This window comes from Lemur catta, chromosome 16, assembly GCF_020740605.2.
Source record: "Lemur catta isolate mLemCat1 chromosome 16, mLemCat1.pri, whole genome shotgun sequence".
Lineage (NCBI taxonomy): Eukaryota > Metazoa > Chordata > Mammalia > Primates > Lemuridae > Lemur > Lemur catta.
The window spans coordinates 17,067,518-17,083,666 of NC_059143.1; the positions used below are offsets into that span (position 1 = coordinate 17,067,518).

General features: G+C 37.6%; 1 protein-coding gene across 2 annotated transcripts in view; it reads right to left on the reverse strand.

Annotated features, from left to right (window-relative positions):
• OSBPL1A (oxysterol binding protein like 1A) overlaps positions 1-16,149 on the reverse strand; it is a 186,121-nt gene that overhangs the window by 96,437 nt on the left and 73,535 nt on the right. For both annotated transcript variants that reach the window (XM_045527560.1, XM_045527561.1), the window contains 2 exons: positions 15,752-15,833; positions 4,809-4,915 (listed from right to left, as the gene is read on the reverse strand). In XM_045527560.1, coding sequence (XP_045383516.1) covers positions 4,809-4,915; positions 15,752-15,833 — 189 coding nt within the window. The remainder of the gene's footprint in view (positions 1-4,808; positions 4,916-15,751; positions 15,834-16,149) is intronic.

Below are 16,149 nucleotides of genomic sequence, written 5' to 3' on the forward strand. Positions count from 1 at the left end.
TATGAGTTGAATGGGTAACTCAGTTTAAGACTCGTTCTTGAAATGCTTGTGATGTAACCATACATAAATGTTCAAAAGGCAGCTGGATATACTGGTTCAGAGCTCAGGAGAGGTCTAAGGTGGGGATATCTGAGTCACCATGGAATTCTAGTTAAAGGAGTGGGTGAGATCACTCATGCTGAGAGTGAGAAGGTCATCCACAGAAACCCTAGGGAGTACTAATATTGATGTTTAAGGCACAGGCAGAAGAAAAAATGCTTTAGAAGGTGATTGAGAATCAGCTGCTATAAAAGAAGGAGAAGCCAGAAGAAGGAGGCACTGTGGAGGCCACAGAGAATTCCAAAAAAACAGGAAATTGTCAAATGCCAGGTCCTTCAAAGGACAAGTAAGACGATTTTAAAATGTCCTCTGATTTAGCAATAAGGACATATTGGCAAGAATAGTTTCAGTGGACTAGGTGGGGAATGAATAAGTAGAAACAGAAAATATCACATTTTCAAGAATGGAATTGGAGAAGAATACAGGGAGACAGATAAAAGCTATAAATAAGGGAGTAGAGAATTCCAAAGAGAGGAGCTATTTTTTGAAGCAAGGTCCCCAGAGAAGCAGGATGGAAGGAGACAGACGCCTCCAGCAAAAGGAAAGAAGGAAGGATGGGAGCAGATGCAGATAAAAACTGAAGTGAAGGAGTGGTATGGAGTTGAAGCATAGACAATGACTACATTATATTTAACAGAATTCTGCTTAGAGTAGAGAGAGATGAGGAAACTAGAGAGAAGAGAGGGTCAGAGAGGGGTGAAGGCCCGAAAGAGCTGTTGTAAACATGAGGAAACGAAAGAGATGAGGTCACAAAATGACTAAAGGACTGCTGGATAGCAAAGGAAGCTAAATAACTATAAGAGACCATGACTCTGTAGAGTTATAAGTCCACACATGAACACGATTTCTCTTCAAAGATTATCAGCATCTGGTCCAGAGAAGCAGTACAGAATTCTAACCTTTCACACGATTCCAATGTAGAATCTGAATCTTTCCATTACCCCACAAACCTAGTACCACTATCACTCCAATCATACAGCTGGGTCACAGCTCTTCAGTGGTCAGGAGATTTAACATGAAAGGATAAAATATTTTATAAGTGAACTTACGCTAACTTTAAATAGGCAAGTTCCTAATTTGGAAAAACTGGTTTGACTAACATCAAGGGAGCTTGATGAGACACAGAACAAGGAGGGCACCAATGCTGGCTTCTGTGTGACATTTTAAACACTTCTGAGATCATTCTCTGGTGAGAAAAACTACAGAAACAAAGATAATTTAGGAAACCAGTTCCTAGCCTTTTGAATGGAACTCTCAAACAAGGGTAAGCACTAACATTCTGTTACATTTCCAACTATACCAACCTAAGAGCATCTTGTAGGTTTCTCTTTAGTAGCCTATTTTATACACTGAGATTTTTTCAACAATGTAAGCAGTTTGATTTACAAATAAAATCTGCCTACAATGAATGCCTCATTTGTTTACAGGTCATACGAAAACCCTGATTATGTAGGTCACATCAGTGTATCTCTATCAAGCAAAAAAACACCCAGATACCACAGAAACAGAAGGCACAAAATCCAGGAACAAAGGCTGGCACTCAATGTAAATCCTCCCCTCCCCCCAAGTTTCTCATACAGAGCCAGCTCATTCTTACTGTGGACATAATTTTACCAAGTTTGGTTATGTGATTTTCTTTTTAATAAACAGGAGATTAGAAAGAGTAAATCAGAAGGGATCAGTATTCCACTGCTAGAGGCAGGCACTCAGTCAATCTAAAAATCAAGCATGGTAAATTTTTTTGCCCCAGGGTCTTGTTCTGTTGCCTAGGCTGGAATGCAGTGATGCAATCACAGTGCACTACAGCCTTGAACTTTTGGGCTCAAGCAAATCCTCTCACCTTGGCCTCCCAAAGTGCTAGGATTATAGGTGTGCATCACCATGGCTGGCTATAATTTTTAAAAACCTACAAGGAGTAAACAAGAATTCAAAAAGCATTCGCAGGACCAGACCATTTAGTAGAAAAATACATGGTCATATAAAGATCATCTCCTGAGGGCATCTCTGTATTAAGGCACACAGTAATTCTGAACATGCAAAAGAACAATCCTGAGACACCTAGACAACATAAAATTAAGTTTAAAAATTTTAAGTTAAGAAGTAAACGTTAACATTTGTAATACCTGCCATCAAAAAAGATTCAAATAAAAACAGTTTTGCTGCTGTGGATGCTGGGGTCACTCACATCTAATAAGATCTTTATTTTGTGCTAGGCACTATACAGGTGTTTTAAACCAATATTATCTCATTTACTTTTCAAAACAATCCTTTTTGGTTGGTCACTACTGTAAAGAGGATATTGTATTTAAAAACTGAGTCAAAGAGAGATTCAATAGCACAGCCAGCAGTTAGACCCAGGTCTAACTGAGTTCAAAGCTTATTATGATTGCTCTTTTAATAAAACTTGCAGATAATAGAAATGTAATCTATAATACCAGATAGGGCATTGCTGCACATAATTATGTCACTCTGACCTCAATTAAGCTATTAAATTCCTATGTTGTAATTCCTGAGCATTTGAAAGACTAACTTTAAGGGTGCCACTTATCTTTCAAATGTTTTGGGGCCTTATTACTATCTGTAATCTCATTTCTAAGAAGGAAATCCATGGATTCCACTAAGGGTCTCATAGAGTTGATACTTCACCACATTACTGAAAAGTTATCTTAAAGACACTCTGAAAGTCTGAACATTAAATGCCAGTTACTAAATGAACACTGTGTTCTATGCAGTATGCTCATATACTCTATATACAAATTATTCATCTACATACACTCGATTCCCCACACCCAACTCTGAGGTGTTGACATATTTTCATTTTACAGAAACTTGTCCCACAGTTGGTTAGAGAAAGATTTAAAACAGGTCCATGAGACTTTCAGACTAGTGCTTCTAACAACTTTCTATAGGCTCTCCCTTCTTTGAAAGATGAAGCCATCAAAGTTCAGAGAAGTAGAGCTCATTGTCATTTAAATAAGGATGGAAACACAACAAAATCCTTCCAAGAATAGTCAAATTTCCTTTAGACAATACTAACTTTCCCTAAAACAAGATAAACCCAATGTTAAAGACACAAAAAGCTCCAAGATTCCACCTGAGAAGAGGGACTACAAGTGTTAATTATATAAGATCCTACCGTAATAACTGTTCACTTTTATTCAGAGGGCTTACTACGTGTCAGGCACTATGCTAAGCATTTTGCTTACATTATTAGCTCATTTAATCCTCATGACAAATTTAAGAGGCTAAAAGAGGTTAATTAATCTAAACTTTAGAAGAATACTCTTGTGCATCTAGATTTTCACAAAGAGAAAGGTTTAGGCTATTTTTTTAAAGCAGATAATTTAAAAATTCCAACAGGTTGACTGACTTCTCCAGAAATTAAACAACATCAACATAACACATCACTTTTAATCTAGTGTATCTAGTGTTCAGCCTTACATCTTAAGAACAAAAAAGCTATCAGGTACCACATAAAAGATCTGAGTGAAATTTGATTTTACAATGTATTAAAATAAATGCTACACAAATCCCATGACATCACTGTTAATTTCAAAGATGTTCTGCAATGCAACCATCCTATTCAGATTTATTCAGAACACTAAATCATTCCTCATTTAAATAAACTAGCATATGAAATCTGCAAGCCACCAAAAATAGAAATGCTGAAAAGGGATATCTTCAAAAAGTATTAGAAGAATCAACCATTTAAAATGTTTAATGAACAATTATGTTTTCCTCTGATAGTTAACAGAATTCTGTTGACTTTCTGTAAGTTTGCTTTAAATAATTCACATTATTATTTCCATATTTTCTTATTCTTCAATTAATATATAGAATTTGTGGTGCATATAGTAAACATAGCACTTAAAACACTGTATATAAATTCACAATGCTTACATTCTAATCACGGGAAAATAAAATTTTAGATCTTTACATATCAGAGAAACACATATAAAACCATTTTCATCTATCTTGTTCTACCAAAACCTAATCTGTAACCAAAAGGTACAAATAAATTTTAACAAGAAATTTGGTATCTAAATCTAAAAAGCTGAAGATTAAACATACATGTAGAAATTAACAAAATGGAAAAGAAAGCCTTTTGGCACTTGCCTTACATTAAAATCATGAAAATGGGAAAAAAGAAAAACATAAAACAAGAAAATCCTAGTTCAGGCAACCACAATACATCTTTTACAACTTTTCAGTCCTTAGAAAAAGAATTATTAATGAGTGAGCATACCACTCTTACTCATATTTGGAAAAGCAAATGGCAAATTGTTAAAGGGGAAGAAAGCAAGGGGAAAAGAGCACAAAAACTATTTAATCCATTGAGCTCAGTTTACATAGGTAAGTATGATGGTACTCTATTTTCTAGAAGTATTATATATTTTTCATATAAAGGCCTTCTGCTTCTAAAATTTCACATCCCTCTTATTGAGATGTCCCAACAACTCTGAGTAGATCAACTTTAAATATACTTGTTAAATACAGCTATATCAATAAATTCTAAAGATATGAACACAAGCTATTTCAGAATCATCCTGCTTAATTAAGAATAAATAAGTTATAAATTTGGTGGAAAATTAAGCTTTCGTTTCCTTTAATTTTTTCCTACTTTTGAACAATTTGCAAGCAATGACTTAATGGATGATCAAGCACATACCCAAACAATTATTTTAAAAATTCAATTCCAAACTACCTACCCCTTCTTGTTTAGTGAAGAGATTAAGGCAATCGCTCAAAGCTGTACAAGTTTCTCTAGAAGCTTCAGAGACAACTTCGACTTTTTGAAGAAATGATGGAAGCATTTCTATAAATAAAAAAATAAAAAACAATGAGTGGGATTTTAAGTAATCTTAAAGCAAACTAGGACCAAAAAATATTTTTGTATCTACTAACCTCATGTTTCCTTCTAGCTGTCTTAAGCAACATATAGTGTGTTTCTTGGGCATCATTATTAAGCACCTGCTGTGTGCTCAGGGCACATAAATTGGTATGGAAAAAGATAGGATGAAGCCTTCCCCTAGAATGGCCTATATTCTATAAGGAGAAAAGCCAAGATCTAAAAGAAAGTTCATAGGAATTAAATGATAATGTAACATTTAAGAAAAGCAGCTGACAAAGTAGACAGCACTACTTATAAGACATTAATATTTCCTTTCATAACATTCTATTCTAGATAAATAATTTTATTTAGGCCAGGTGCAGTGGCTCATACCTGTAATCCTAGCACTCTGAGAAGCCAAGGTGGGAGGATTCCCTTGAGGTTAGGAGTTCGAGACCAGCCTGAGCAAGAATGAGACCCTATCTCTACTAAAAATAGAAAAATCAGCCAGGCATGGTGGCGCATGCTTGTAGTCCCAGCTACTCGGAAGGCTGAGGCAGGAAGATCACTTGAGCCCAGAGTTGGAGGTTGCTGTGAGCTAGGCTGATGCCACAGTGCTCTAGCCCAGGTGACAGAGCAAGACTCCATCTCAAATAAATAATAATTTTATTTAAAGGCAAAATGCTAAAAAGAGACAACTTAAAGTAATTCTGTAGTTGACATAGTGGCTAACAAATCTGAAGGCAGCATTAACTCAACTTCCTTTAGTTCTTATTTGGACAGACACTTGGCATAATGTTTTTTACTCTCAAAAATGTGTCCCTATGGAGGTCGAGTACCTTTTAGTATATGTTTAAGTTAGGAACAAAGAAACAGTAGTACCAGTATCCTCCCCAGTCCCCCAAAGACAATCTCAACCCATTTAATAAATTAAAAAGTGAAAGCTCAAAATGCACAAGTATCACTTAAAAACAAGAGAAATGTACTTTGCTGAAATAGTTCCTGACTTTGTTAGTTACAATTAAATCTGTCCCTTTCATCAAATAAAAACCTTAACATTTAAGAAATCTTTACATCAAAAAATAGCTAAAAGGTGGCCGGGCACGGTGGCTCCTAGCACTGTGGGAGGCCGAGGCGGGTGGATTGCTCAAGGTCAGGAGTTCAAGACCAGCCTGAGCAAAAGCGAGACCCCGTCTCTACTAAGAATAGAAAGAAATTATCTGGCCAACTAAAATATATATAGAAAAAATTAGCCGGGCATGGTGGTGCATGTCTGTAGTCCCAGCTACCCAGGAGGCTGAGGCAGTAGGATCGCTTAAGCCCAGGAGTTTGAGGTTGCTGTGAGCTAGGCAGATGCCACGGCACTCACTCTAGCCTGGGCAACAAAGCGAGACTCTGTCTCAAAAAAAACAAAACAAAACAAAACAAATAGCTAAAAGGAGAAAGACAAATAGATCTGTAGCATCCTTTGTATTTCAAATAATCTTGACTTAAAACATGGTAAACAAGGTCAATAAGCAAAAACAATCAAGTAAATCCAAATGCCAGCAATTTGCAAATATTAGGCCATAGAACACTGGGTCCCACCAAGATGCAAAATTTTCACATGGGAAATGGAGTGATAGTATGAGAGGAAAATAAAGTATAAGATCATGTTGTTCAATATCACCCAAGATATCAAAACAAATCTACCAGGAACATATACCAAATTATTTATAGTCATTATTTCTGGGTGATGAAATTATGAATATTAATCTTTATTCTTTTTTCAAATTTTCTACGTTAATGTGATTTATTTAAGCAAAGAAAAGCCCTATTCTTGCAAAAATTATTTCTCAAAATTCCTAAGGCAAAACGGAGCAACAAAAGGAAGAGTGAATGAAGAAAGGTATGAACAACCTTTCATTGTATCAAGACATGAAGACCAAAAGATGTTTCATCACATTTTTCATTTTGTGGAATATAGTTTCCTGGTGTTAACTATTCTTAATAAACCCAAATAATTGGAAACTACTACATTTAAAATAAATTTGACTTTACATTCTTTATTTTCCATTTTGAATCTTTGATAGACATTGTGAAGATTTATTCACTATTTAGTTGCTAAATAGCAAAAGACAGCGCCATATGCTGGTGCCATACGACTTAAATAGGACCTCAACAGATGTTTCACACGGAACTGTGGACTGTGTACTGCAAGGAGATGTACGAGAAAAAACAGACAGCCTGTGTCTTCCACATATTTTCTGGGTAATCTAGTAATTTTCCACTTTCATGGCAAACATGATAGGAAGAATGGAAGTATAATTATTCACAGATACATTTCTCTTATTAAATACCATCATATGCTTATCATCCCCAATTTTGTCTGTTTTAGATATTTCATATTTTAGATACACATTGATAAACATAAAAGCAAACTTTAATTGTCCAAATTCATTTTTAGGAACACTTACAAGCGTTTAAAACAAAACTGACTGTGCAAGCTTCCAAAAGATATTCCAAGAAACTAAGTTTTTATATGAATCCACTATTGAGAGTGTGTCAAATTCTTTTGTCCAAAACAGAGCCAGAAGTTATCCGATTTCTCTGTCTAGTATTAAAACAAGATTTTGAAATAAATTGCATGGTGGCACGGTTTAAGGATTGGTGAACCCTGGCATATGGTACACTGCCGTGAAATATCAGGGGCCATTCAATCCACACGGGCATGCTTCTTATATAATGATGTTTACATATCGTTACATAAAAAGAAATAAAACTGCTAAGCTTCTAGAAAAGTGACCAACTGGGAATCACTGCAAATATGTTTTAGCCAGTTAATATTTAGAGACTAAGTTATCATGAATCAATGAAAAAAGGCCACTAGGCGACCTTATTTGGCCTACTATAAGAATGTGATGCTATTGATTTTGAGGAAAAAAAGTTATTTTTTGTACTAAAAATATTTTTGAAGTCATGAAACCTGCAAGATCATATTGGAAAAGCTTAACTTTAGAAACATGTATAAAAAGCTCACAATCTGTTGTTTTTCATGATTACATTGTATAATTTTTAATTGGGTAAGTTTTAAAGTAGTGAGAAAAGTACTTGTTTCTTTATATACTAACTAACTAACCCTTCCACTGTTCTAATCTAAAAGAAGTCCATGCTCCCTAGCCTATCATTTCAGATGCTCCATAAACTAAATCAGCTTCAGCTAGACAGTTTTCCTGGAAATAATTTTTTATGTAGAGCAAGTCTTCTACTTTATTGCCTTCAAATCTTTGTTCAAGATGTGCCATCTTCCCTGAATACTGGAAATAACAATTATTCATATTCAGATGTTTCCCCACTTGACAAAAAAATTTATTTTCTTTCAAGGCCTACTTCAAATGCATCCTCCCCACCCCCCACCCCGCCATGAACCCTTCCTTAAATATCACTGTGGGATACTATCTCTCTCCTAGACTCCAACAGAGGCCATATCAATACCCTAAATATTTTTTTTCAATTAAACACAAACAGGAGAGAAAACAAATAGCCCTAAAACTAAGAAGTCCAGTGATGAAGCTAAAGAAAATGGGAAATAAATGAAATGCAATTTTTCTTTTGTAAGTGATATAAGATATAAAAGTATGATTTTATCTATTTTTTGTTCGAATTAAAATGACTAGCTTGAATCTAATCATCCAGTAAACAGATACCTCTGACTATTCTATTTCTGTATCTATGTAATTTACATTTGTTGCACTGGAGGATATAAATTATATAGCCAAAGTGTTATGTATTAAGCATGAGTTAAATAAATAAGAATAGAAAGATAATACCAGGAATGTTATAAGACATAAATAGCAAATAAGTTGTGCACATTTTAAAAAATATTAAATATCCAGAGAACTCTGAGAGTTATCACTATGGACTAGAGTGATCAAGTGATGAATGATGAACGGAGTGGGACTTGAGTTGGATCTTAAAGAACAAGTAATATTTTTATTGCTAAATATAAACCCAATAAAATAAACATATCTAAAATATCTATAATTATTACTGCCATGTAGTGCTGAAAATACTAGTCCTGAGGGGAAGATAGTTTCAGAATTCTGCTCAATGAGAAGTCTAGCCAGGTGAGAGGATTTCACCTGCCATTCATGGAGTGGCAAACACACGGCAGGCACCATGCCAGGTGCTGGAGGTAAGGGGTAAAGTAAGAGGGAAACTGTCTTCATTCTATAGAACTTGCTTTCTAGCAAGAAAAACAGAAAACAAAACAATTACTACTGAATGAATAGTACTAACCACAGAGAGACTTTATTGTTTTTTTATTTTTTAGAGATGGGTCTGGCTCTGTCGCCCAGCCAGACTAGAGCTCAGCAGTGCAATCATAGCTCACTGTGGCCTGAGTTCCTGGGCTTGGCTCCTTCTGCCCCAGCCTCCCAAGTAGCTGGGACTACAGGCATGCACCACCACACCAGCTAATTCTTTAAATTTTTTGTTGAGATTGGGGTCTCACTATGTTGTCCAGGCTGGTCTTGAACTCCTGGCCTCAAGTGATCCTTCCACCTCAGCCTTCCAAAGTTGTGAGATTATAGGATTGAGCCACTGCACCTGCCCCAGAGGGAGACTTTAGAAGAGGAGGGGGGAGAAGCACATGGTTAGTTGGAAAAAATAAAATGAGTATTGTTAAAAAATTTAGAAAAGAGAGTATCAATCAAGGAGACCTTCTGGGGTCAAACAAAACAGGAAAGTTGCCAGCAGAACTGCAGAATATGTTTTTTGTTTTGCAAATGAGAGTGAAGTGAGGCAATAAGGAAAATTAATTTCAATCAAATTCAGTAAAATCTCCATCAAAGGCTATCACTGGATTTGCATCACTCTTGACTGAACTATCCAATGGGCTCCTCACCTTATGGTAATAACCTTGTGAGAAAAACAGTCGCATAAAGTAAACAGTAATTAGGGTGGAGCCATACGTGATCTCGGGAGCACCATCTGTAGGAAGGTCAGGAGAGGAGTCCTGGGAAGGTTGGTGCCATGAAGGATAAGATGAAGAATTTGATGCTGTATTAAAAAGTTAGCTTAGTCTGCAGGCTTGAGAGAACTTCAGGGCATGATGCTTGCCTGTCTTCTACAGACTTTGGCAGAAGTAAAAATGAGCAGTAAACCACTTAGTTCCACAGACATGTTGTCTCACCTATTGGACTCCCGACCCTTGCTGCCTGAGAGCAAGCTTGGACCTAGGACAGACGCTCCCTCTCCAGTGCTCTGCACAACAGGCCCGAGGAGGAGCATGTGCTGTGGCCGACTCCTTTGCATGCTCTTCCTGGCCCTTCTAACACCCAAGCACGCTGAGCCTGCCCAGAGAGAGAGACAGCAATAGGAGCTCCATCAGTGAGCAGCTGGGGCTATGACTGGGAACATGCAGGGTGATTAGGAAACATACAGTAAGAACACTAAGGCTAGTCTTAGAGAAGTCAAGGAGAAGTTTCTGGAACCTACCTGTAAAAGATGAGGAAAAGTTACTGTTTCACACTTTGGGAACAACATATGCTAAGACTCTAAAGGACGAGAAAAGTTCGCTGCTGCTGAACAGAGTGTAGAGGAAAGAAGTGGCCAGAGATGAGGCAGCAAAACTGAGTAGACACAGGTCGTAAGTCAGTCAACTTAGAGTTTAGCTTAAACCCTAAGGCACTGAACACTTCTGGCAAGGCTGTGGCAAGATCCAACTTGTGTTTCAAAGGTGTCCCTCCAACCACCCTGAGCGATATTCCATGGAGGCAAGTGGAGGACACAAAGGAAGCGTGCAACAGGGGGACGCAGGAAGAGGAACAAGGCACAGAGATACGTGAGAGAGAGAACTGACCGACAAAATACGTGCAAGGAGAAAGGAGTTAAAATGACTCCAAGGGTTGGTCTTGGGAAACTGTGAATTGATGATGTATATTTTGAGATGAAGACAACAGAACTGAGGACAAGAAAAGAGAAGAAAAAGAATGACAGGAAAAAAAGGGGGATTTTCTTGTCATGGGTCGGAAACCTCTGCTCTACCTCAATCCCACCCCACCCTTGAACTTCTGAATACAAGACAACGAAGATTTGAACAACACCCTCAACTACTGCAGCCAAGCCAATGTGATTGTCTGTCCTCAACAAATTCTACCTTACACTGTAGAGCTGGTTATGAATCTGCAAACTTTTCCAGTTCATAGATTGCATGCTCAGGGGTAAACCTAGAATTCTTGATTCATTCCAGACTCTTCATTGGTTCAAACAGGACCAAACACTGACAGTGGTTTCTACTAGCTGTGTGATCCTACGCAAGTTTCGTAAAATGGACTTAACAGTTATGTACTGCATAGGGCTGTTATAAAGGCACAATTAACACAGATGCTCAGCTTATTGATGGGGTTATGTCCCAATAAATCCATCATAAACTGAAAGTATCACTTTTGCACCATCACAAAGTTGAAAAATACTAAGTTGAACTACTGTAAGTCAGGAACTCTCTCTCTATATATAAAGTGCACAGACCAACGCACACAAAAAAAGCTATATGTGTTTGCCATTATAATAGCCAACTATTTTGCCAGATAATACAATTGGTGGAGTATTGATATATTTTCTATTAAAAAGAACATGGGATGCTTGTGGTACTTGGCAAACTAAATTGATGGGACCATCCCTCCAACCCATCAAGATACAGAATAATATAATATATAGCAGGAGTTTGAAAGAATAAAACCCCCAGCTATGCTAGAAACCAAAAGAAAAATCAAAACTGATACAACAGGCACATGCCAGTGATGCAGGGCGGGTAAGGTCAAGGGTAGAGCTGGAGGTCAGGTAGAACACAAACCCAGAGGGTGAGGAGGGGAGGGGGTACAGCCACATGAGGGGAGGATGTGTGGCTCTGGCCTCCCAAGTCGAGGGGTAAGGCCTTGTACGGGGCCAGACCCCCAGTGAAAGCAGGGAGGGAGAAACTGCCCCTGGGCTCAGGGAAGCAGTAAGGAGGGCACTTTCTGCCTATTGCTCTAGGTGGGAAACAAGAACTAGACATCTCTAGCCTGTGACACACCTAGATATGAAATCCAGATTTAAAACTGTTAGCCTAGAAGCAGAGAAACCTTTACAGGCTCAACAGGAACAAACACAAAACTACTCTGTAAGGACACCTCCACAACCCAGGAAGCAGATAAAAACACAAGCTCCACAGAAGAAGAGCTCTCAGTAAAGTTATAATCCACTGTCCGAGACAGTTAGCAGACAAAAGAATAGGTCCACAGCTTGAGATATAAGAACATTCTGAAAAGGGATTTAAATTGGTATGGTTGAAATTTTTAGAGATAAAATTAGAAATACATGTAATGTGAAAGAACATGTCGCTATGGGGAAAATAACAAATTAAAAAACCACCACTATTAATTTCTAGAATTATAAAATACAGTCATTAAGATTAGAAATTAGAAAGACAAAGGAGTAAACAAAAATTGACCACACTGACAAAAAAACTAAAACTAGAAAACAGATTTGAGAAAAGACTCGGAAGGCAACACAGGAAAATAGAAATGGAATGAGTAACCAAGAGGTCGCGAGTAGAACGAGAAGGTTCAACATATGTCTATTAGGAATTCTGGCAGAAGAGAATAAAAAGAATGAAGTAAAACTTGAAGGCAGAAAGGCTAAGAACTTTTCTAGACTGAAGAAAGACAATGAATGAATGAGTCCTAAAAGAACAGAGTCTCAAGCAAGACATATTAATAGAACAACAAAATCCAAACCTAGAGACAGAATAAAACTGCAGAATACCAAAGACAAAGTGAAAATCTCTGCAGCAACAAGGGGGGGGGGGGTGGTGGGTAAAAGACTGCCTACAAAGGAATCATAATGAGAATATCAGAATTTCAGAAGAAGCTGGAATCACATATTCAAAATGCTAATGGAAGACAACTATAACCCAGTGAGGGTGAGATAAAGATTTAGACAAGGCAGACATTCCACTACTCACAGATCCTCAATGAAAGAATTACCCAAAGAACTGCTTCAGTTAGAAAAACTGAATCCAGAGGAGAGGAGGATACAAAAATCAATGGCATTAACGGTGGGACCCCTGTCCACAAAAGAATGCAGAACATTCCACAATTCTGATTGTTTCTTCCCTATTTTGTCTCTAAAAGGTCTCATGGACTTACATAATCTTTAAATTTGCTAACTTGACAGAATAAATTTACTACCTGTTTCTTTCTGAGTTCCAGATAAATAAGCTATAAATTTAAGGTAGATAAGCAGGTCGTTCGTGTCACTCAAGTCATTCATTACACACACACACCCCATCGTGCGCCATGTATTGCTCAGGTGCCCATGATAATCAGCCAACAGACGGACAAAAGTCCCTGCCCTCGTGGAGTTCATATGCCAGTGTGGGAGGCAATCAGGTACACACGCACATGCAGGAAGACTGCTAAGTGACAAGGAGAGGTACAAAGCAGGGAAGAGGGATGGCAAGTGTTGAGGGGAACTGCAACTTCAGAGAGGGTGAGGCATCAGGCAGGGCCCTGGCAAGGAAGAGCTGGCATGCTCACAGGCTAACGAGCAGTTTAAACAGAGATTGCTCACAAAGGCGGGGAGGGTTAAATGAACTAGCAGACACTGGCATGCAGGACACAGCACCCTGGGGCAGGGGGCAAGAGCTAGAGTCATAGAATAGGGCCATGAGCTGGGCAGAGGAGCCCAGCAGCACTGTTAAAACCATAGCTCGGCCGGAATGAGTGGATATAAACCTCTGACCCCCTTTCTCCACCCATCGCCTCCACCCATCCCCTCCACCAGTCTCCTGGCAGGGCCTCCCACTTGCTGAATCCAATCAGAAGTCCGAGGTCAAGGAAGCCCTAGGACTGCAGGCTGCAGTGCCCACAGCAGAGCAGAGAATGGATGTACAGGAGCAAACCAATGCAGGTGGCACGAGAAAGCCTCAGTCTGAGGAGACCTTCTGAGGAAAGGCCTAGGGAGGGAAGGAAGGAAGGAAGAGACTACCCTGGAGAAAAACCTTCTGGAAAGAGGAAGCAGCACATGAAAGGCCTGGGGCAGGGTATGCCTGGGCTTGCCTGAACGACAGCCAGGCGGCCAGTGAGGCTGCAGCAGAGCCCAGCGGGGGACCGAGTAGATCCAGACCTCAAGGCGAAAGGGGACCTGGAGGCTTTGCAGGTCATTAGAAGGACTCTCTGCCTTTCACTCCAAGTGAGATGATCTGGAAGCCACTGGATGTTTCAAGAAAGGACATCAATCCACTGATGTTTCAGAGGGGTCCCTGGGGCAGGGACTGCTGAGCAAGGGGGGAATTTGAGGGCAGGCTGGGAGGCTGTTCTCTTTTGTGTATCAATTCGTATGTAAATCTCTAAGCAATGTTGATTGCTTTTCAATTCCTCCAAGTTGGATATTATCTGCTCAATCACTGCTGATACAGACATGATTACCACCATTATGAGTGACATGCCATATAGGTAATCTAAACCAAGAGATATGACTCAAAGTTTAAAAAAATTTTAGTTGTAGTTCTGATACAATTTCTTGGTTTGGTCCAGATTAAATCAATTAATCTTCACATGTCATCTCACTCTGGACTTTTTCCACATCTTTTGAATGTTGTTATTATCCCTTCTTACTTTTGATGGCTCTTGGTGAAGATATTGTTTTAAAAGCCCATTGATGGTCATAGAGGCATGATTCCTAATATACTGAAAACCACTGAACAGTACACTTCACATTAGTGAATTTGTTATGTGAATTATAGCTAATAAAGCTGTTATTATTTTAAAAGTCCATTGAGAATGAATAGTGCTAAATAATACAATATTGTAGCCTGCAATGAATAATCAAAATGATTTAAATGTTGTCTTTCCCAAAGCTACCTACTGATAAAAATAAACATTGAACTGAAGTAAAGAGATTCCCTAGGTACATTTGGACAGATACAGGACATTTATGCTTAGTTTACTGTAATATTTAACATTTCTCCACATTCTCTGGGAACATATAAACTGAACCTAGGAGTCCACTGAAGGAAAGTAGTACATGATTAAAATTAATAGCCAATCATAAATTTAGATAACTAAATCAAGTATACTTTAGTGGTGTCATTTATATACACATCATGGCTAAAGACTAAAGCAACTGTTAGTAAGAGTTTAACGTCAAAGAAACATGATAATCTTTTAATTTACAAAGGAATAAACAATTTTTTTCTCAATACGTAAGTTAGATCTTTAGGCTATTTATAGTCAACTCTTGATAATTCATAATTATCGGACAATGAAGTCATAAAAAGTTACTACTGAAAGAATAATTAGATAGATAAAATCATATATACATTTATAGAATCACAAAAGGGCAAGACCTGGAAATAATCAACCCCTTTATTGTATGGCTGGGGGAACTGAACCTCAGAGAATTTAAAGGTACTGTTCAAAGTAATAACTAGTAAGTGGCAGACCACGGATATAAGCCTAAGACAGCTTGACTCCAAATCCCAAGTCTTCTGGGATTCCTAAGTGGAATTCTCATCATGTAGCCAAAATGAATTTACAGACCAAAAACATTAAATTTGTTTTTCTTTTTCTTAAAAGAATAAAAACATTGCTAATCTATAAAGCAAGCCTCATCAGTGATGAGTAATTTTAAATAGCTCTTTTAAAATTTTAAAATAGTTTTATCAAATATACTTCTGAATTCAAAACCAAAAATTATCTAAAACGTACAAACAAAACCACAAAGGGTCAATAGCTACGGTAACAAGTTGTGTTAAAGAGTGATTTTTTGGGGGTAGTGGTTTTTTTTTTTTTTTTTTACCTTTAGCCATGTCACACTCCTTAATCATTTTGAGAAAGATGGAAATTTCCCTATCTAGTCTCTGTTGGCATGACTGTGCTTTCTGGAAAAAAAAAAAAAAAAAAAAAGACAAAATTAAAACAAATAAAAAATTTTTATGTTACTTATATTTTAAAGTTTCTATTAAAACTTTCAGTTTATAGACTGATGCACCACAATTGAGACACATTCCTTATAGAGAGAAAAAGGTGAGAGAAAATTTCCTTAGAAAATAGAATGTAACATTTAATCAAATATAGATTAGTAGAAATAAATATTTCTAAATTCTCAATACATTCAACATTTGTTTATAGATACCATACAATTGCATTAATTACTAGTACTATCTCATTATGCCACATATATCTGAGGAATTATAT